Raw genomic sequence first — 22,858 nt, 5'->3', positions numbered from 1 at the left:
AGCAGTGGTTATAACGTCCAACCTTCAGAGTTCAGGCGCTTGTCCCACCGCCGTCGATGAGCGAGAAGCGAGCAGAGCGAGTAACTAGAAACGAACGAGTGGGCGAGCAGTGAAAAGCGAGTGTTCGAGCACGACGGGCGATTACTCGCTCTACTCGCTCCACTCGCTCGAGCCGGGCGGCCGCCAAGCTGACAGCGCTGAGCGAGTAGGTATCGCTGAGCTAGTTTTATAGCTCAGCGAGTTTTATAGCTCTTGTCGCTGCGACAAAAGATGTAAGAGCGAGTTCTCGCCGGCAGTGTGAACCGCCAGCGATCAACTATTAATATATATGTCTCTTTTACTCACACAGGATCTTATATCTTTTGTTCGTTTCTTGAGCGAGAAAATAGTCGATAGCCAATCGTTTCATCGCCGGCGGTGAGACAACTACCTCAATGTCGTAAATGGTGTTTCACTTCTCATGCTCGTAAAGTTGTGTTTATGCTGGATCTATGCGACATAAAAATAAAATGACTTTTGATGCTCTAGAGAGAAAGTCTCTTTCTTGGAGTTTTTATTTCTTTTAGTGCATGTTTGAGAAAAGCACTATACAAGCATCGGCGTGAAATAACATTCAGTATTCAGTATTCATTTATTTGGCAAAAACATAAGACTTATAAATACTAGTACTTACAGAAATTATGCACCCTGGTAGGGTATAGCCAATTCTATATTCTAACATGCCAGCCTCGTATACCTATGTGGCCTTGCTTCTAGACTGAGAGGTGGCAGGATTTTTTAAAACGATCATGGAAACGGTAAGATTCATTTTTGTGTGTTGTAGAGTGGTCTGCTGATGTGAATTATTTTGCTCTGCCTGCTCTCAGTGGTTGCAACTTTGAGATATAGCGCATAAAAGACCGTTTCCACCTAAGATGCCTCCGAAAACTTTGAAGGATCAAATGGTCTGATTCGTGTGCGGAATACGGAAGTGCTGCGCAGGGCCAATGTAGGTGGCACTGAGTCCTACCTCATGAGGCGACAACTTCGGTGGTGCGGACACGTTACGCGAATTAGGTCGAATGCCAAACTGAGTCTCAGGCAATATTTTTTCAGAAAGTTCCTTAAGGCGGTTCATTAGGACTCTGGCTAATATTTTCCCAAGGACTATAACATCAGAGAAGTACTCCTTTGTTCTTATATAAGGCTCTAACACGCGATGCGTTCAAGGCTGATGGGACTCTCTCTTCTCTTCACATCAGCTGAAAGAGCTCCCATACGGCCGTATGCAATTCCTCAACGCCGTATTTGACCAGTTCACCCGGTTTAAAATCAATGCCGACCGCGCGCTTACTTTGTTGTTGCTTAATACAGACTTAGCAAGAACAACCTTGCTTTGTCTCAGCGGCTCGTCCAGCTTTATGTCAATAGGAAGTTGGGAAATTGAGCGAACGTGTTCCAGGTCAACCGACCTATCTACGTTCAGCAGAGAGTTGAAATGTTCTGCCCATCGCATCAGCACTTCTTCCTTACTTTTAAGAAGGGCTTTGCCACTAACAGGCTTAAGTGGGACTTTTGCAAGTGAAGTCGTGCCGACTAGCTTTTTAATTTCACCATAGAACTTCCCTAGCTGATTAGTATTTGCAAGCCACTGCAAATAGCGAGCTTTCTCTTGCCATCACTTGTCTTTTGTTTCCCGAGCTAGTCTGCGTAGCTCCAGGTCACTACTTTTGATCTTCGCAATACTGTATGGATGGTACCCCTGTGCTGCCGTAGAGGAAGTCGGTGATTATCAATCGCCTTTCTAAGGACTCCATCATTCTCATCAAACCAATACTCGTGTTTTCGGACTTTCAGACCTCAATTAGCGTCAACATCGCCATGATCTTATTAGAAAGAGGCAACGCAGCAATCAAGTCTCAGTATATAGTTCCCTGATCCCGAGATCGTCTTAGCAACCCCCCATTGGTTTTAAAAGACCTATCCAACGATACCCCACAATACAGGGTTAGTTGAGAAAAAAAAAATCACCCTCATTTTACGTGTATGGGATGGGGAGGTACCCTAAAAATTTTATTTTTTATTTTACCACTGTTGGCGTGATAAATAGCTATATTTATACCAAATTACAGCTTCCTAGTACTAACGGTCTCTGAGCTTTATTTTATTGATCACCATTACCTTGGATTTTCTTTACATCTTGCCAGCATCATAGCTCCGAAATACAACCACTGAGAGCAGGCAGACCAATTCGTTTCACATGCGGAGACGCCATACTTTGAATATGTACTAAAACTAACCCATTTCTATTATCGTTTTTTTTTCACAACAATGAAGCCTCTTTTATGCGCTATATCTCAAAGTAGCAACCACTGAGAGCAGGCAGACCAAAATTATTCACATCAGCAGACCACTCTAAAACACATAAAAATGAGTCTAACTGTTTCCATGATCGTTTTAAAAAATCCTGCCACCTGTTAGACTATTCGCTCGGCCGTCTATACATACTCAGCCTGCAAGCCTTTCTTTCCCGGCCTCTGCAGTAATGTACTATTTCTGGACTTCAATCCTCTAGCCTCTAGCGTATACATCTGTCAACTTTACTTACAAGTTCCGCCTCCATGGCCCGAGAGCACAGCCCGAGAGGGAGAGAAATTAGGAGTGAATTTTCCGCTTACAGACACACACCGAATTACACGCGGGCGGAGCCGCGGCCACAGTTAGTACCTACTTCAAATAAAACAAGCCTTCGATATGTTTTCAAAGTTTTATTTTATCTGTTCGTTTCACAACAAACTAGATACAAAACATTACAAATTGGTTACTTTCTATTATATTACTACTTACTAACTTATAATGCTTTTGCTACACAGATTTCACAATAACACGTAGGTAGTACGGTCAAGGAGTTTAATTCATTGGCCACCATGGAACCATTTCACAGTAAACGTCATAGTGACATGGCATTAATTAACAAGGAAAGTCGTAATGACTTTTCCTTTGAAAAGGTTCCATGGTGGCCCATGAATTAAATTCCTTGACTGTACTTTAAGCAAGAATGCTTTAAGAACAAGCATGTTACAGCTCAAAGGAATTTCACTTAGTAATATCTAGTCGTTGAACACAATGACAATGACATATCATACAAATAAGGTAAACCCTTAATGTAAAGAGCAGCAGTATCCTAACAAGGTGGCCGCGCAAGCGCAACAAAGTTACACAGATTTTTACCTCGTAAGTCCTCGCGTACCACTTCATAAAGTACAAATCAATTATATAATAACTAGAGTTTACCCGCGGCTTTGCACGCGTAAACTATTCGATCTGGTAGTTACAATTGAAATTCCGAGATTTTACAAAATTCCCGTGGGAAATCCTAAAATTTATATCGTAATCTTCATTGAGGTGTTGTGTTAAGAGCAACTATCCCGTGGGAATTTGGAATAAAAGTATGCCTATGTGTTATTTCAGACATCCACATACCAGCTATTTACATACCAAATTTCATGACTCTTAAGCCCAGCGGTTATTATTTCTTAGATTTTATCCCTATCCCGTGGGAATATCGGGATAAAAAGTAGCCTATGTGTTATTCCGGATGTACAGCTATCTACGTACCAAATTTCATCTAAATCAGTCCAGCCATTTTAGCGTGAAGGAGTAACAAACATACACACACACACACACACACACACACACACACACAAACTTTCGCATTTATAATTATAATATACTGTCAAAGTCAAAGTCAAAATATCTTTATACTAAGTAGGATAAGTAGGATAGTCAGTTACCTGCTTATAGATCTAGTGAATACTTAATGTTTTTTCATCGTGTCAAGATACCTAAAGGTAAACCAAAAACATATGACTATTGTCAAGAGGATTTATATGGCAATAGTTCAGTATAGTCGGAACAATGCTTTCTTTTTCTTTGGCGACCTAAAACCAAGGGAGCAACGACCTTCTTTCGTAATTCACGTAATCGTAACCTAGAAAGTTATCAATAACTATAATTAGAAAGAAAGAAAGAAAGAAAGAAAAGATTAATTGGTGCCTGCGGATTCATAGGTATATTCATAGGTAATTCCGTTCTGTATGGATTGCCTAAAATTCATAAGGATAATGTGCCAGTTCGTCCAGTTGTCTCATATGTGAGTGCTCCAGCATATAAATTGGCATGGAAATTAAATAGTGTTATTCGTGTAAAATCTTCTTTGAACCCATCATACAGTTTGAAAAATAGTTCGGATTTAGTTAGCAAAATTAAAGATTACAGCATTCCGCCTAACGCAACATTGCTTTCTTTAGATGTAGATAGTTTATTTACTAATGTACCATATAGTGAGACAATAGTTATTCTTAAAAACCATTTGGAAAGGAAGCGTTTACATCCCGGGGAGGTTTGTGAATTAATTAATTTGGTAACTTTATGCATGAAGCAAAATTATTTCCGGTTTAATGGACAGTATTATGTACAGAGTGATGGTTTAGCAATGGGATCACCTCTGAGTCCATTAATGGCAGATATTTTTATGGTTTGTTTGAAAATAGGTACATAGTGGGTAACAATAATATTGTGTATTATTATAGGTACGTTGATGATTTAATTCTGTGCTGGAGGGGAAGTATGAGACAGCTCGACTTGTTTGGGAATGGTTTAAATAACAAACATGTTAAAATAAAATTTAAAAAAGAATTAGAAGAAAATTTTTCGTTAAACTTTTTGGATTTGACAATTAATAGATTTAATAATAAACACCAATTCAAAATTTACCGAAAGCCCACGTACACAGATGCCGTGATACCAGCATCGTCTAATCACCCGTGGCAGCATAAATTAGCAGCTTTTCATTGTTATGTACATAGATTGTTAACTATACCTCTTTCTAGGGAAGATTTTGATTTAGAGTTAAATACTATTTATCAGGTAGCGTTGTCGAATGGTTATACTGAACCAATGGTCAATAGTTTGGTTCAGAAGAAGCAGGCACGGATAGTGAAAAGCATGCTTTACGCCGTGTTACCATCGCAGTCTTCTAACAAATATAGGTGTAGCATTTCATACGTTGGTCGTTTGTCTGATAGAATTTGTGGTATTTTAAAATCAAACAATGTTAAGGTAGCCTTTAAGACTAACAACTCTTTGTACTCTAAACTTTGTAACCACAAAGAGCAGGTAGATAAAGGAACTAGATCGGGTGTATATAAGCTCACTTGTAATGACTGCAGTAAAGTATATGTTGGTCAGACAGGACGCAGTTTTAATGCTAGATTTAAAGAGCATGTTTCGGCATATAGGAATGAGCATCCTGATAAGTCGAATTTTGCCAAACATTTGTTGGAACTAAATCATTCTTTATCGGACTCAGATTCGTATGAAGTGTTACATTATTGTGGCAAGGGGTTTCTTCTCGATGTTTTAGAATGCATGGAGATAATTAGATACAACAGTATGGGGTCTATTATTAATGAGCAGGTAAATTTAGTTTCATCTCCCTTGCTACGGCTTGGATCTAATTTCAGCAATGGTAGTTAATAAAACATGCCCTGACAGTAAATAAATAAAAATCAAGGTAGTTTTGAAGGACGGTTAAAAAATTTATTAATAATTTGTGGGTAGTTTTGTTTCATAAAACGTATGTGGGTACTTGGGGAGTTACAGTGACAAGTTAAAACGGTGGTTGTGGTTCGTTAGTCTAACAACTGGTAGCATGGTGTACGGTTGTGTCACTCTGAAGATGAGCTCTGGTTGAGTTCGAAACGCGTCAGTGTAGTGTGGTGGTGGTGATAGATGGGTTTGTGTGATTTGTGTGTGTTCTTACAGTGTGGAGGTGGAGGAACTGCATGAACACGCATATTTTGCATAAGCTTAGCTATCATAAGGTCGCGGGTGAGCAAGGAAATTATTTTAGTTCATTGCAATTGTCACTGGGATCATCATGGCAAGTGCAACAAATTTAAAGTAGTTCGATCATAACACTGGCCTCTGCTAAAAAATGTAGGAGTTGCAACTTTGCAACGTACTTGCTCAACTAAGAGCCCCCGCGGGGCGCAGACTTTCTATCAGCCGATAGTTTAGGTTGGGCTCTTAATCAGTATAATTTGTGGCGTTATCTGGTAAAAGGTACCTTGTTGTCGGTTCTAGTTTCCGAGATAATCGCGCTTGAAGTAAAATGTCGAAAAAAATCATTTTTTCTTTTTTAACTCTATATTAATAAGCAGGGTCTAAATTTTAATTTGACAGAGACACAAGTTTTTAAATCGATTTTTTATGAGTTAAAACATCCCTTAAAGTTTAGTAAGAAAGGTACCTTATTGTCGGTGCCGCTCTTGAATGCTTTCTGTGCGCTCGGTATCGGTTTGGAAGACGTGTCGGACGTCGGTACTTTGTCGGCGCGTTATCATCATCATTATCATCCTAGCCTATACGTCCCACTGCTGGGCACAGGCCTCCTCTCAGAATGAGAGAGCTTGGGCATTAGTTCCCACGCGGGCCCATTGCGGTGCTTGTCGGCGCGTAAAAAACGTCAAGAATCATCATAAAATGCGTTTAATTAGAGTAAGGTAAATCATCAATAACTGGCCACCCTTAGGCGGCAGCCAGTTAGGCCTTTATTACACTAGCGATTTGCGGGCGAGTTGAAAGCGAGGTGAGCGCGCAGCGAGTTCGCTTCGAGCGCGTAACGATTTCACCGCGAGCATGAAACGATATCGCCGCGAGCGCGCAATGATGTCGCTGCGAGTTCGCTGCGTTAGCGCCGAAGACGCCCTATTTATTATACGAAAGTCTACAATATGGCGTTTTTGGCGCTAAAGCAGCGAACTTGCCATGCGCTCGCAGCAGCGACATCGTTGCGCGCTTGCGGCGAAATCGTTATACGCTCGCAGCGAATTCACTGCACGCTTGCCTCGCTTTCAACTCTCCCGCGAATCGCTAGTGTGATAAGGCCCTTATTGACGATTTACGCCAATTTGTCTTTTTTTTATTCGACTGGATGGCAAACGAGCAAGTGGGTCACCTGATGGTAAGAGATTACCACCGCCCTTAGACACCTGCAACACCAGGGGGATTTTAGATGCGTTGCCAACCTAGAGGCCTAAGATGGGATACCTCAAATGCCAGTAATTTCACCGGCTGTCTTACTCTCCACGCCGAAACACAACAATGCAAGCACTGCTATTCACGGCAGGATTAGCGAGCAAGATGGTGGTAGCAATCCGGGCGGACCTTGCACAAGGTCCTACCACCTGCTGGTCTTTAGAGGTTGATTTATAGTAATAATAATAACGATTAATAGTTACAACTACAAATCAAAAGCATTTTTTTAGATCTTATTCTTAACTATGTCACTAAACATTTTACGTCCGACAATAAGGTACCTTTTCAAATACGTTAATCATTTAGTGTGTTGAGACAAAATTATAGGTTTTTGGTAAGAGTTTTAATACTACAGTGTTCTTAAATTAAGACTATTAAAATTAATCGTAAGTTACTAGTCGTTTTCAAATGATATCACTTCATAATCACTAAATATTTTACCACCGACGATAAGGTACCTTTTAGAAAATATATAGTGATTGTACCAACTTTTTACTAAACTTTACCTTGAAATTTGAGACTGAAAAAACTAGTTTTTTAAGATTTGTTGAGTTAATTTGGCCTCATTTGGCTATGTTTTAGCGTACTAAATACAAAAGTTTGTTGATTTTGACTGTTTAATTACATTTGTAAACAACAAAGTTATTTTTGTTAAAGTATTTTTTTTATATAATAAACAACGTTAATTCAAAACGGAGTAGTTCTTATTTAGTGTCCAATTACGCATAATATTTTTTCCTTCGATAAAATCCAATGGAAATATACTATAAATAAAAAAAATGAAAAAAATCAATCAACTTTTTTTTTTTACTTTATGCACTTTGGCAAGGTAAACTATAGGAAAACCGTTGTACAATTACAAAATTGTTCTTGAAACCTGAAAGCCCGTACAATCTACTCCTCAAATAGCATGTCATCTATGTAACTTCCAACAATAACATACTTTTATTGGGTGTATAAGTTTAAATTCAATTTTCTCATAATCACCTTTTCTGGCTTTTGAGCTTCAACATTTTTTTTTTAAATATCTATTACACCTACATGCATGTTTCTCACATGGTTCGATAGCTAAATGTATGTAGATTATGGGGATATCAATAACTCAATACCGACAACAAGGTACCTTTTCCCAGATAACGCCACATTTAACACTGAATTTTGAACTGAACTGAGCTCATGTATTCACAATGGCATTGTATCTACAATCCTATTATACTACTTTTGTTCCCGAAACAGCCAACCAGTTAGGTAATTACGAAAAAGGTTAGAAGTAGGTACATTTCATGTATGTTGAGTCGAATGTTCAACCTTATTCTTTATTGAGTAAGTAAAACGGGAGATTGCAAAATGCAAAAACCGTTATGCTTTCCAGTAGTCTGTTAGTGTTTTTTATAGTTTATTGTCTAAAGAAATATTCGATAATCTATGTTAACCTTCCAAGGCGGTTATAATCTGCTTTTACCACGACCTCGTTATCTTAATTTGTGGTTAATTACACAATGGCATTATAGTCTTAAGTGGATGAGCTCAGTTCAAAATATTTTAACAATGAAGTGCACACACTATAACGAATCGTTATAGTATAGTATGCGTCCTTGCATACCTACAGAAAAGTAATTGAGAACGGTGCGGCAAAGGGCACCTTTCAATTGAGTATGAGTTGAAATATTATCTTATCAGAACGGAATTGCAACGAAGTAGGTATAGGGACTATTCTGGGCGCCAAAGTCAAATACAATCATTATTAGCGCAGGGTAAAGTGGATTATTTACGTAAATTATATTTTATGATTTTTTCGTTATTAATTGCGAGGAAACAAAAGATATGATGAAAAGATGCGTGTTAAATTAATTAAACTACAACTAAGCACAAATAAATGCGTTCGGTATGTATACCACATCGAGCTGGTGCGTCGTGTCTTCGAGAGTGGAAAGACAGACAAACAATACAATGTAGATCAGATCAGCAGACGATGCAGAACGTACCCGCAGACATCATTGCAAGTAGGTACGAATACATCAAATAAGTACCTATGAAAACTCGTCTGTGTCTATACCCACAAAGTTCCAACTGAATGTTGTAATCTTTATAGAGAACAATGATATTGTGTATTGCATCGCTAATACAGTCTACTTAATTTATGAAGATATGTTGCTTTGTTAAGCAGATAGCACAGTGACAGATTATTATTTCACCTACAATAAGTTTTATAGCTCGACAACGACTAGCATACGATACGACAAATATTCTAAGTCAGTTAAAAATAGGAAATTGACTTTTTGTAATTGTCTTCGCAATATTAAATTACTGCTATACATATAATACCTACGTTGAGAAATCGAATAGGCCTAATTAAACGATGACTAATTTCGATGTTATAGATAGAATAAAGTTTATCATTTTTAAGTCAAAGATAATGAAATGACCCCCTTCACGTTACAATTGAATTTCAACTGTTCAATTTCATTACCCGAATAGACTAACTGACAGAATAGCACTAGTAAACCAACATGGTTCCATTTGAAGCCCCTATAAACACACTTTGAAGACGGATCGCTTATTTGACAGCGTTTAAAATAGTATAATTATATCAAAAAGTCCTGCAAAAATATGTGATTTTTGAAAAAAAAAAACGAAATATGTGAATGTGGTTAATCAAACTTCCAAAAGATAAAATGAAGGAGGAATAATAACGAAAGAATAAAGTTTTTTTTATGATTTTATATCAAGAAATCGCGCATTAACTCTTCCAAAATATCGATTTTTTCCAAAATGAATAAATCAATTTAACTTTTAATAATCAAAAACAACAAGGAGCCTTAGGCAACAAATCAAAATATGATAAATTTCTGAGACCCTAAAATAATTCAGGTCATAATGGGTTCACTAAGTACTTACTGTTTTTAAGATTTTTCAAACACCTACGGAAATTAATAAAGAGATTTTCACTTTTCATGCTCGTAAAATTCGTATGCATGCCGGATCTAGGCGACATAAAATGACTTTTTATGCTCTAGTGCATAAAGTAAAATCTTCGTCTCCTTCGAAATTGCATAATATCGTTTATCCTAAAATCCAATGCCATAACGTTTGCCATAAACAATTTTGACATAAAATTTATTTGCCAATGAATATTTGCCATAATTGTCTTACGTCCTAATGATCATAATCGATAATATTACTTTACCTAATGCTCTACATCCCTAATATGTTTTGTACTAATATAGTAAGACATAAATTTTACAAGTCGTAATACTCGTAATATAGAAATCCCTAATATGTTTTGCAGTAATATAGTAAGACATAAAACTTACTAGTCATAATATAGAAAACCATAATATTAAATGCCATAATAGAGCAGCAAGGCAAGCGAGAAAAGTAGGCTAGGTTAGGTTAGAACTCTGACCCCTACAGAACCGAATCGCTGCCAGAAAAGTAGGTAAGGTTAGGTTAGGTTAGTTCTAACTGTGACCCCTACAGAAACGAATTGGGTCTTGTTCGTAATCCGTAACATAACATAACCATTATTAATTTATTACCATTATTTTGCGCCTTTGATTATGTACAGTACATTTGGCTTAGGTTACATTAGGTACATGCAAACTTTCGCATTGATAATATAAGTAGGATTATTATTATGACAAACAATATTAGTACATAGATGATTATGGCAACCTGTATTAGGATATGTGACAATTAGGATAAATGATCATTAGGACTTAACAAAATAGTGCAATTAAGCATTAGGTTATTCAAGATTTGGATTAAGCATTAATATTGCCAAAGATCATTATGACCAAAGTTATTATGGAATTTGCAATAAGGACAAATGATCACTAGGATTAAAGAAAATAGTGTAAATAAGCATTAGGATATTCAATATTAGGATTAGCAATATTATGGCATTTACGTTAGAACAAACGTTATTATGGCAAAAGATCATTATGGCCAAAGTTATTATAGAATTTAAAATTAGGACAAACGATATTAATACCTTCCAATATAGACCTAAATTCTTCGTCTAACAACGTCTGTCAATAACAGCCACAAACAAAAGATTCTATAATTTTTAATTTAAGTATATTAAACAAAAAATTTATAATTATATAGCAATGCATGAAAAATACAAGGTACCTAGTACGTAGTTAATTGATTCCATTTTTGCTATTTAATTTCTTCGCAATCGAAGTGAAAAGCAGCGTAAAACTAGCATTAAACCCATTTTCCCCTCGACGTGTCTATCCACCCTCGCCGTAGCAGCTTGGCTATATGAACGTTTCGGGTAAAATGGCTCGTTTTATGCTCTTGTTGTACTATTTTTTATACTAACTGACACAGATAATGTAGGTAAGTACAAACTAAACCCCAAGAGCTGGAGGCTGGAAATTTGGTAGCCGTAGGTATTTCTTGAGGTAGGTACGTAAAGGTGCACTAAGATGGAATTATTCTAAACTAGCGTTTACCTGCGGCTTCGCACGCGTAAATCATTAGATACAGCAGTTGAATTGAAATTCCGGGATTTTATTAAATTCTCGTGGGAATTCCCTAAAATTTGATCGTGGTTTTCATTGACGTTGTTGTTTCGGGATTTTATCCCTATCCCGTGGGAATATCGGGATAAAAAGTATCCTATGTTTTAATCCAGGTTATAAACTAACTTTTTGCCAAATTTCATCCTAATCCGTCCAGCCGTTTCAGCGTGTAGAAGTAACAAACATCACACAAACTCACTCATTCACTCTCTCACAAACTTTCACATTTATAATATTAGTAGGATCCCACGGGACACGGAATAAAAGGGATTTATATTTTCACTAAGACCTCATTTTTAGGGTTCCGTAGCCAAACTGGTAAAAACGGAACCCTAATAGTTTCGCCATGTCTGTCCATATGTCCGCCCGTTTACGGTTTTGCTCTATCAATAATTTTGCACGAATATACTCGTACATGTGAACCAGGTACTGAGGTAATTAATATAAATCTAAATACCTTGTTTTTTATATCTATCAAAATCATTAACATGAATGATAAGCGATTTTTCATATATAGTTTCGACATAACGATTTTCTGGAATTTTTCGTCCGTCTAAGAGTTGGAAGAATTTTTTGGTCTTAGAGACTGAAACAATCAAAACAGATCACATTTTTTTTTGTTAAATTAACCAAATGATTAGACTTTCCAACAAGTTAAGACAAATATGAAATCAGAATACCTAACCAACTAAGGTTAAACTGTCAAACTAAATACTGTCCACGATAAAATCGTGGCATGCATGATCTGGTGTGAGTATACCTAATGCCATCCACGAAGACGCGTGATTTCGTGAAAATTAGCCATTAATGACATTGTAACAAGAACCACGGCACGCGTCATCGTGAACGACTACCTATATCTTTGTAATGAATGTTAATTTTCAAGCAGCTAATTTGCAATAGTCAATTATGGTTATACGAAACTATTTACGTAATAAAAATACAATCATAATAAAATGTTAGAGCGTCTGTGAGTTTTAGTTTTAGTTTATTTCACTGCGCCTAAACTATTTTGTACAACGTCTTCTGACGGTCTTAACTAGGTTTTTCTGTAAAAAATATATATATTCGTTAAATTGGACTTGTTTATTATGTTCCAGATCCCGAATATGGCTGGCAAAGCCAACCTAAACTCCAATTCAATAGAATCTGACAATCCTGTCGACACTTCCAGCCTACTAATATAAACACCGGGCTGCCTAAGGCTTTGTGATGTGACTATTATTCTTTTTTGATTCCTTTTAGATGATAAATGTGCCCACGATACGGTGTCTTAAATATGTAGAAAATTGACAGATTCTATTGAATTGTACTTTAGGTATGTAGTTTATGTAAATAATTTCATAACCACTGACTAATAAAAAAGTGCTGCTTGAAAATTTGAATTCATTACAAACACCAGATCATGCATACCCCGATTTTATCGTGGACAGTCTTTAACTACCTTTGAAGACGATTTATAAATAATATTTTGTTAAATTTAGGTACCCGATTTTTACATCAAAAGCGATAAATCAAATAAACTAGTTTATCAGTATTCGCATGGAATTAAAAAAGTAAATATAAAAAAACCAGGTTAGTATAGCGTTTAAAATTAATTATTGATTATCGGCTAACCTAATTAGCGTCAATAACTATATATCGTTACAGTTACAAGTACGTTGTTGCTGTTGCTCTGCAACTGTGCTAAACCTTTAAGCCACACTGGATCTATGTTTACTATCGATAGCCAATACACACATAAATTGCTGATATAGTATGTATTTAAAAAGATATTTTGGTGTATTTAAATTAACGAGTTTCGGTGTTTGCGTTAATAAAAAGCCATTGACACATGGAAATTAGAACATATTATAACGATACAAAACTGCTTTTTTTAAGGGAACGGCTTCACCTCGATTTTAACTGCTTGGTTTCGTTAATTTAGTCATTATATTATTTATTAAGATAGAGCAAGATTCGTCTCTAAAATTATTTCATAAATTACAAACCCCTCACACACCTTAAAAATAAATATATCTGTCAGAATAATTAGGTACTAACCTCATAAACAAAAAAAAACAACAAAATTTACTAATTCATTACATATAATTTGTTAATTTATCCAATATAAATACGTGCCAGATGGAAGTAAAACTTAGCATTAACATCACACTCAATATAATTAGTATAAATAAAATTGTACTCTTACCGTCTCAATTAAAATTATGAATAAATAACATTAAATAACTTAATCATTTTATGTGTGCATTTGTAATAAAAAAGAACGCTATAACACACTTCACCTACAAACTAAGTTCGGTTCGATTTATTTTGATACAAACTAAAGGGAAGAACAATACCTATGTAAATATGATATTTCAGGCAGTAAATTTGTGCAAATAGCGGCTGTTCTTTCATTGCCTCACACGCTCCTCACATGTGATCAATAATTTTCATGTAAAATAAATGACGGCTACGTAACATTAAAAATGTGTTGTTCATGAGAGCCAATCAATATTGTTTTATTTGCTGAATTAGAAAATATTACTATGTCTGAATTCGATACTGTGCTCGACTATGAGAACCTAACACTCCGAACTTCAGTGATACTCGTTAACTTGCTTAGCTGCACTGTTAAGAGACAGTAAAGATAAATTGGCTACAATTACTTAGCGAACCTTCCTACTAATAGAAGGTGGGGCTTAATCGATACTACGCTATTACCTGAGATTACTTTATCTTCGGAAAAGTCCTGAGACGTCCGTCAAGACTGTGAGAGCGGACTTTAGCTCAACTGCAGTCCTTCTTAGCCGATGTATCTCCTTCTTTGTTTATGTCTAGCTCAGTTTTAGATGAACCCGGTTGGGGGTTTTCAGTATCTATAAAAAAATCACATATAAAAAATATTGATGTACCTAAATAAAATCATGCTCAAAAGGTACTTTATGTAAATTTAATGCGTTACTTGCACATTCAGTACCTACATCAAATTATTGCGTATAGACAGACAAGCCGTTGACGTTGACGTGTACGGCCGAGGTGCACTCAGCGGCGCCTGGCGGGAGCAGGATGTCCGGCAGCGCGTGCCTGCGAGTGCTCACCAGTGGTGGGGAGCTGCTGCAGGTGCGAGGGCAGATCGATCGTGGTGCAATCGGCGCCTGGCGGGAGCAGAGTGTCCGGCAGCACGTGCCTGCGAGTGCTCACCAGTGGTGGGGGATGGGGAGCTGCTGCAGGCGCGAGGGCAGGACGGCCGTGGCGTACTTGGCGCCTGGCGGGAGCAGGAGCTGCTGCAGGCGCGAGGGCAGGTCGGCCGTGGTGCACTTGGCGCCTGGCGGAGCAGTGTCGGGCAGCACGTGCCGAGTGCTCACCAGTGGTGGGGGGGAGCTGCTGCAGGCGCGAGGGCACGGCCGTGGCGTACTTGCGCCTGGCGGGAGCAGGAGCTGCTGCAGGCGCGAGGGCAGGTCGGCCGTGGTGCACTTGGCGCCTGGCGGGAGCAGGATGTCCGGCAACGCGTGCTTACGAGTGCTCACCAGTGGTGGAGAGCTGCTGCAGTCGCGAGGGCAGGTCGGCCGTGGTGCACTTGGCGCCTGGCGGGAGCAGGATGTCCGGCAACGCGTGCTTACGAGTGCTCACCAGTGGTGGAGAGCTGCTGCAGTCGCGAGGGCAGGTCGGCCGTGGTGCACTTGGCGCCTGGCGGGAGCAGGATGTCCGGCAACGCGTGCTTACGAGTGCTCACCAGTGGTGGAGAGCTGCTGCAGTCGCGAGGGCAGGTCGGCCGTGGTGCACTTGGCGCCTGGCGGGAGCAGGATGTCCGGCAACGCGTGCTTACGAGTGCTCACCAGTGGTGGAGAGCTGCTGCAGATGCGAGGGCAGATCGATCGTGGTGCAATCGGCGCCTGGCGGGAGCAGAGTGTCCGGCAGCACGTGCCTGCGAGTGCTCACCAGTGGTGGGGGATGGGGAGCTGCTGCAGGCGCGAGGGCAAGACGGCCGTGGCGTACTTGGCGCCTGGCGGGAGCAGGAGCTGCTGCAGGCGCGAGGGCAGGTCGGCCGTGGTGCACTTGGCGCCTGGCGGGAGCAGGATGTCCGGCAACGCGTGCTTACGAGTGCTCACCAGTGGTGGAGAGCTGCTGCAGTCGCGAGGGCAGGTCGGCCGTGGTGCACTTGGCGCCTGGCGGGAGCAGGATGTCCGGCAACGCGTGCTTACGAGTGCTCACCAGTGGTGGAGAGCTGCTGCAGTCGCGAGGGCAGGTCGGCCGTGGTGCACTTGGCGCCTGGCGGGAGCAGGATGTCCGGCAGCGCGTGCCTGCGAGTGCTCACCAGTGGTGGAGAGCTGCTGCAGGTGCGAGGCCAGATCGATCGTGGTGCAATCGGCGCCTGGCGGGAGCAGAGTGTCCGGCAGCACGTGCCTGCGAGTGCTCACCAGTGGTGGGGGATGGGGAGCTGCTGCAGGCGCGAGGGCAGGACGGCCGTGGCGTACTTGGCGCTTGGCGGGAGCAGGAGCTGCTGCAGGCGCGAGGGCAGGTCGGCCGTGGTGCACTTGGCGCCTGGCAGGAGCAGTGTCGGGCAGCACGTGCCTGCGAGTGCTCACCAGTGGTGGGGGATGGGGAGCTGCTGCAGGCGCGAGGGCAGGACGGCCGTGGCGTACTTGGCGCCTGGCGGGAGCAGGAGCTGCTGCAGGCGCGAGGGCAGGTCGGCCGTGGTGCACTTGGCGCCTGGCGGGAGCAGGATGTCCGGCAACGCGTGCTTACGAGTGCTCACCAGTGGTGGAGAGCTGCTGCAGTCGCGAGGGCAGGTCGGCCGTGGTGCACTTGGCGCCTGGCGGAGCAGGATGTCCGGCAACGCGTGCTTACGAGTGCTCACCAGTGGTGGAGAGCTGCTGCAGTCGCGAGGGCAGGTCGGCCGTGGTGCACTTGGCGCCTGGCAGGAGCAGGATGTCCGGCAACGCGTGCTTACGAGTGCTCACCAGTGGTGGAGAGCTGCTGCAGTCGCGAGGGCAGGTCGGCCGTGGTGCACTTGGCGCCTGGCGGGAGCAGGATGTCCGGCAACGCGTGCTTACGAGTGCTCACCAGTGGTGGAGAGCTGCTGCAGATCGCGAGGGCAGGTCGGCCGTGGTGCACTCGGCGCCTGGCGGGAGCAGATGTCCGGCAGCACGTGCCTGCGAGTGCTCACCAGTGGTGGGGATGGGGAGCTGCTGCAGGCGCGAGGGCAAGACGGCCGTGGCGTACTTGGCGCCTGGCGGGAGCAGGAGCTGCTGCAGGCGCGAGGGCAGGTCGGCCGTGGTGCACTTGGCGCCTGGCGGGAGCAGGATGTCCGGCAACGCGTGCTTACGAGTGCTCACCAGTGGTAGCGAGCTGCTGCAGTCGCGAGGGCAGGTCGGCCGTGGTGCACTTGGCGCCTGGCGGGAGCAGGATGTCCGGCAACGCGTGCTTACGAGTGCTCACCAGTGGTAGCGAGCTGCTGCAGTGCGAGGGCAGGTCGGCCGTGGTGCACTTGGCGCCTGGCGGGCAGGATGTCCGGCACGTGCTCGAGTGCTCACCAGTGGTGGAGAGCTGCTGCAGGTGCGAGGGCAGATCGATCGTGGTGCAATCGGCGCCTGGCGGGAGCAGAGTGTCCGGCAGCACGTGCCTGCGAGTGCTCACCAGTGGTGGGGAGCTGCTGCAGGCGCGAGGGCAGGACGGCCGTGGCGTACTTGGCGCTTGGCGGGAGCAGGAGCTGCTGCAGGCGCGAGGGCAGGTCGGCCGTGGTGCACTTGGCGCCTGGCAGGAGCAGTGTCGGGCAGCACGTGCCTGCGAGTGCTCACCAGTGGTGGGGGATGGGGAGCTGCTGCAGGCGCGAGGGCAGGACGGCCGTGGCGTACTTGGCGCCTGGCGGGAGCAGGAGCTGCTGCAGGCGCGAGGGCAGGTCGGCCGTGGTGCACTTGGCGCCTGGCGGGAGCAGGATGTCCGGCAACGCGTGCTTACGAGTGCTCACCAGTGGTGGAGAGCTGCTGCAGTCGCGAGGGCAGGTCGGCCGTGGTGCACTTGGCGCCTGGCAGGAGCAGGATGTCCGACAACGCGTGCTTACGAGTGCTCACCAGTGGTGGAGAGCTGCTGCAGTCGCGAGGGCAGGTCGGCCGTGGTGCACTTGGCGCCTGGCAGGAGCAGGATGTCCGGCAACGCGTGCTTACGAGTGCTCACCAGTGGTGGAGAGCTGCTGCAGTCGCGAGGGCAGGTCGGCCGTGGTGCACTTGGCGCCTGGCGGGAGCAGGATGTCCGGCAACGCGTGGTTACGAGTGCTCACCAGTGGTAGCGAGCTGCTGCAGACGCGAGGGCAGGTCGGCCGTAGTGCACTCAGCGCCGGGAGGGTGCAGGATGTCCGGCATCGCGTTCCTGCGGCCCGTTCTGCCAGTCTCAAGGAACTCTTTAGGTACTTCCTCACTTTTTCTGTCCTGCATTATGGCCATCATTCTCAATACTGAAATGTACAAGAACAGAGTTACGATAAAGAAATAAATACCAATACACGAAACCAGGCCAAGAAAAAGTTAAGTTGTTTAAGGTTAAGGTGACGATTAATCATGATAATCTCTAAAAAATTCCAAAATCACAATATGACAGCACTCATAATATTTCTAAGTCAATAAAATAATAGTAACTAATTCCTAGTAATGTAGGCCAATATTTTATGTTATTATTAAGGCAAGGCTAAAATGTATGGGGACGCTCCGATCAACGATTAGTACTATGGACGAGAATACTAATTATTATAAAAATTTGGGGACAATAAACAAACAAGCAAGGCTAGTACAATGGGTGCAATGCAAGACGACAAATATTCATCAATATTGTTCATCCAAATATCAACCACTAGACATGAATGGATCCAACCAACAAGTTCTATCTAGCTGCTAGATAGAACTTGTTGGTTGGATTGTAGCTCCCTCCACAGACACGTTCACTAACCACAAGGCTATTCAGCTGTTAAACCAATCCCTACTTCCCTAGGTACTTAATACTATAAATGCGAAAGTAACTTGTCTGTCTTTTACGCTTTCAGGTCTACACCACTGAATCGATTTTGATGAAATTTGGTACATTGGTAGTTTGAACCCCAAGGATCAACATAGGATACTTTTTATTCCGGTAGAGGGCGCTACCGCGCGATAACATAGATCCGCGCAGACGAAGTCGCGGGCATAAGCTAGTATAAAATAAAACTCTACCACATCTATGGGAGATCACTATACTTCGTTTTTTAGCATCAGAAATAAGGTAAACAATCTTGACGAGTATTTTTATTGAAAAACTTATTAAAAAAATCAGCAATTATTACTTATGATAAAAGAATGTAAATTATCATATGTCCTTGCTAATTGTGACATATTTGCTGTGACTTATTTTTCAAAAGCGTTTTTCAATAAAAAGACACGTCAAGATCGCTTACCTTCTTTCTAATGCTAAAAAAATTAAGTATAAGAACAGCTTCAAAAAAAGGAGATTAAATTATTTTAAATCGATTTCGCAATTTTCAGGTTGATATATCGATATGGTACATTCATTCCATTTCCACAATAACAGGGCATGAAATGAAGCCGATCAAGTAAGTAAGTAGTTTACCACATGACAGTTCTTTCAATTATATTTTGACTGTAACATGAATACTTTGGTTATATACAACACCATGAATATATAATAATTCAGAAACTATTCGTTTCATTAAGGGATGCCAAAAAGCTTTCATAATGTGGTTCCAATCTGATTTCCTCACTCAAATACGTTTTGTGGACCCTATTGGTTGTTAGGTGGTATCCAATAATTTGGCAACAAACGTTTCAACAAATCGCACCTTTAAAATTAAACTGAAACAATTCGAAATATTCAGTTCCAAATTACACTTTAAATAAAACCCAATCTGGTTGAATTTACAAATGAGAAAATTTTGAATCCAGTCGAAAAAAAGTCTGCGGTTCCGTGTAAAACTGACTTAATACGGTATTTGACTATTTTGTATATGTTTTATAAATTAAAACTTCACAATGCCTGTTATCGAATAAAGAAAGCAATTTTTAAGCTACCTTTACAAATAAGAAAGTTACAATGGTTTGAAATTCAAGATTAGACGGAAAAAAGACATACTGGCATGTGACATCACACGCCAGTACCGGCATACTCGCTGCATAGAGAAAAGCGTTTGAGAAAGAGACAGGTACATAGATTTTTCGAAAAATCACTATAAATCCAATTTTCAACCGATTTAAATTTTCTCTTCACTCAACACAATCTAGATTTTCAAAATAATATTAAGATATGGCAAATTAAGGAGTTGTCAAATACCGTATTGTGACCAAAGTGCAAAGATATATCAACACGTCCAAAGTTTCAAAAATATGAATACACGACTTTATTTACTTAACATTAAGGTCGTGTATACACATATTTTGTATCTTTGGCCGTTTGACTAATTTACTGTAGATTAAAACCGGTGAAGAGACAAAAGCAAAACATAGTGGTTATATTCTCTTTTGTGACAAACTAGAGGAGAGACTCGTCATGCTTGAGAAAAGTTTGGTTATGGATTATACATAGACATTGACATCTACGAGTATGTACCTTAATGCACTATACTCCATTTATTTTAACATTTGAAACTTAACGGTAAAATTTGCACCCTTTTTAAAATGAAACAGTGAAACTACTTAAAATTTTGTTAATTTCTATGATAAAAACATAATAAATACCACTAATAAATGTACATGTAGGTATTTTTAGTCCATTTGTATTCGAAATACCGAAAAACGTAAACGTGTGTTAGATTTTGACCGTTAATTCAAACCTTAAATTAAACGGAGTACATATAGACTGACTGCACAATATACGTAACAACTATATATGAGTTACGTGTATTGTGATATTACTTTGATTGACAAAACAAAACCCCTGTCACGGACGTCTACAAACTTAGTGAAACCGTCGGGCGACAAACAAAAGTCACCAACTACAACTTAAAGTCAAGAGGGATAATCAAACTTATGCATAGCATCGTAAGGTGGTTATTATTCCACTAATCTTTTTTTGCAATTAGTGGCCTTGCCTGCCCCCCGACGGTTCACAAAACCGCGCTGTGAACCAATTTTTTGCGCCGTTTTGATGTAAGAAACTGCAGACTACACATATAATGTCGATATAGACAACGATAATACGTCTTAACCTGGAATGACAATGACTTGATAAATTTTATTTGTATTCCTTCGAACAACGTTATTCGCACTAGCAGTGAAGGTATACAGTGTGTTTGGTAGCTACGTGCAAAGCTTTAAGGGGGTGATAGCCGAGGTATTTTTGAACATTTTTATATATGTCAGCCGAAATGTTTTTTTCTTAAATAAAAATTTAGAAATTTTAGGAAAATACCTAGAATTTTGATAGTCACGAGTCAATATTGCCCTAATGGGCGTTAATTTGTAAACAAAATCTTTAATTTCGGATAGTTTAATATGTATTGGACCAAATGAAATAATTTTCAAGTGTCTTTCTTGCCACAAAAACAAAATGGAGGCATTCGAAATTACTGAAAATGTCTTAGGTTGGAACAGTCATTTTCCTGTGCCATTAAAAAAATCCTAGAAATGTTAAAACTTTTTTAAAAACATGCCTGTTTATTGTTCTTTCTTTTACGTTTACTCATTCACATTGCTTGCAAAATCGGAGATAAAAGGTAAAAAAAACAAACTCAAGGAGCACTCACTAAGAATGTATTAGTCTTGAAATTTCACGTTAAAGGTACTTAACTAGTAAAATACATGAAAAAAAAAAGTAAACGAAAATCATTAATTTTCAGTTTGTTGTGATTTGAATAATAAATTAATTAATTAAAAAATAACAAAAAATCTAATGTAACTATAAAAAATTCCACAATACACCAAAGTCCATTACAGTCTGGTAAAAAAGGTCCCAATTCAAATTCAAAGTTTTGAATTTAAAACACCTGTAATTTTAAAAAGATACATTTTTAAATAGCGAACGGTTGTTGCGGCTTTCAAGAATAACATTTTGTAATTTAAATATCATAAACACGGCTTATTATAGTAAGTTAGTTAAAGTAACGAAGATTATGCTAACATCGTCTTAACGTAGGGCAGGGGTAACGGTAATGGAGCATTGGCACGGCGAATGTATGAGGGGGATCCTTTCGACTGCCATAATTTAATAAGTCATAATTATTGTTAGTCATAACTTATTTTCCCGCTGAAACCATACATTTTTCATAAATTTTTAGATGGTCATCCTGTAGAACTCTATATGTTATATTAGGTTAGGTTTGTTTTATAACAATTCTGAAAAATAAATGGTTTCAGAGAAAAAAAGAGTTATGTCAAACACACACATTACTCAATACACAACTCAATACACAACATTATGACAAACATTGCATTATGACTAACAATTTTCGACCAGTCGATATGGACCCATGTACGAGGAGCATTATCCAAATCGCAGATTACCAAATGTCAGAAACAGAATGTTTTACAACACCTTTCGTCGTCTCAGCGAAAATGGGATCCATCTTCCGGCAACTGGAGTGAATCATGGAAGACACGATGCGAAAATACGAAATTGGTAGTTCAACAAATTCCAAACGTTCCACATTTAAAAATGTAGCTTTTTAAAAGTACAGGTGTTCTAAATCCAAAACTTTGATTTTGAATTTAGAACTTTTTTATCACTGTAATGGAATGAGGGCTATCGTTTTTTGCCTCACTAGATGGCGCATTGTTGCGTGAGGTTTTTAAGTATGGCTTTCAAAGTCTGTTATTACGGGCGTGAAAACAAAGTTTAGATTAAAATCATATTTAATACACCTTAAAACCATACCATAAAAATATCGAGCATGCCACAGTGTTGCATAGTCCCCGTTTTGTTCGGAAAAAACGGAGGACAAAAGTTTCCGAAAGACAAACATGTCTCAAAACACAGACATTCATTGCCCCGGAACGCATATTTGTCATAATTAATTTCAGATATTGCAAAATATTCACAAAATTATTTTAATTATAAATAAACCCGGGTAGCTCACCCAAAATCTATGAGATTTGACATTTCGGAGACCTCACGCTACACTAGCGCCTCTAGTGGTGAATTCATACGCGATAGCCCTCATTTGGTGTATTGTGTTTCGTATTGTGTAAATTGTGTAAATTTTTAAATATTTGTTTTAATGTATTTTTTTAAAATGAATAAATTTACTATTAATATAACAACAAGTTTTTTCTTACCTTTTTTCCATG

General features: G+C 40.5%; 1 protein-coding gene across 3 annotated transcripts in view; it reads right to left on the bottom strand.

The window, feature by feature from the left end:
- Positions 1–22,858, bottom strand: part of LOC141431550 (uncharacterized) — a 105,859-nt gene that overhangs the window by 72,428 nt on the left and 10,573 nt on the right. For 2 of the 3 annotated variants that reach the window (XR_012451729.1, XR_012451728.1), the window contains 2 exons: positions 17,875–18,048; positions 12,740–14,473 (listed from right to left, as the gene is read on the bottom strand). Coding sequence is in view for 1 of the 3 variants with exons in the window: in XM_074092728.1 (XP_073948829.1) it covers positions 14,385–14,473; positions 17,875–18,048 (263 nt within the window). In the remaining 2 variants the exon portion in view is untranslated. Of the gene's footprint in view, positions 1–2,732; positions 14,474–17,874; positions 18,049–22,858 lie in introns of those variants that run through there. The other variant, XM_074092728.1, reaches the window with a different exon arrangement.

This window comes from Choristoneura fumiferana, chromosome Z (assembly GCF_025370935.1).
Source record: "Choristoneura fumiferana chromosome Z, NRCan_CFum_1, whole genome shotgun sequence".
Lineage (NCBI taxonomy): Eukaryota > Metazoa > Arthropoda > Insecta > Lepidoptera > Tortricidae > Choristoneura > Choristoneura fumiferana.
This window is presented reverse-complemented; position numbering and strand designations above follow the sequence as displayed.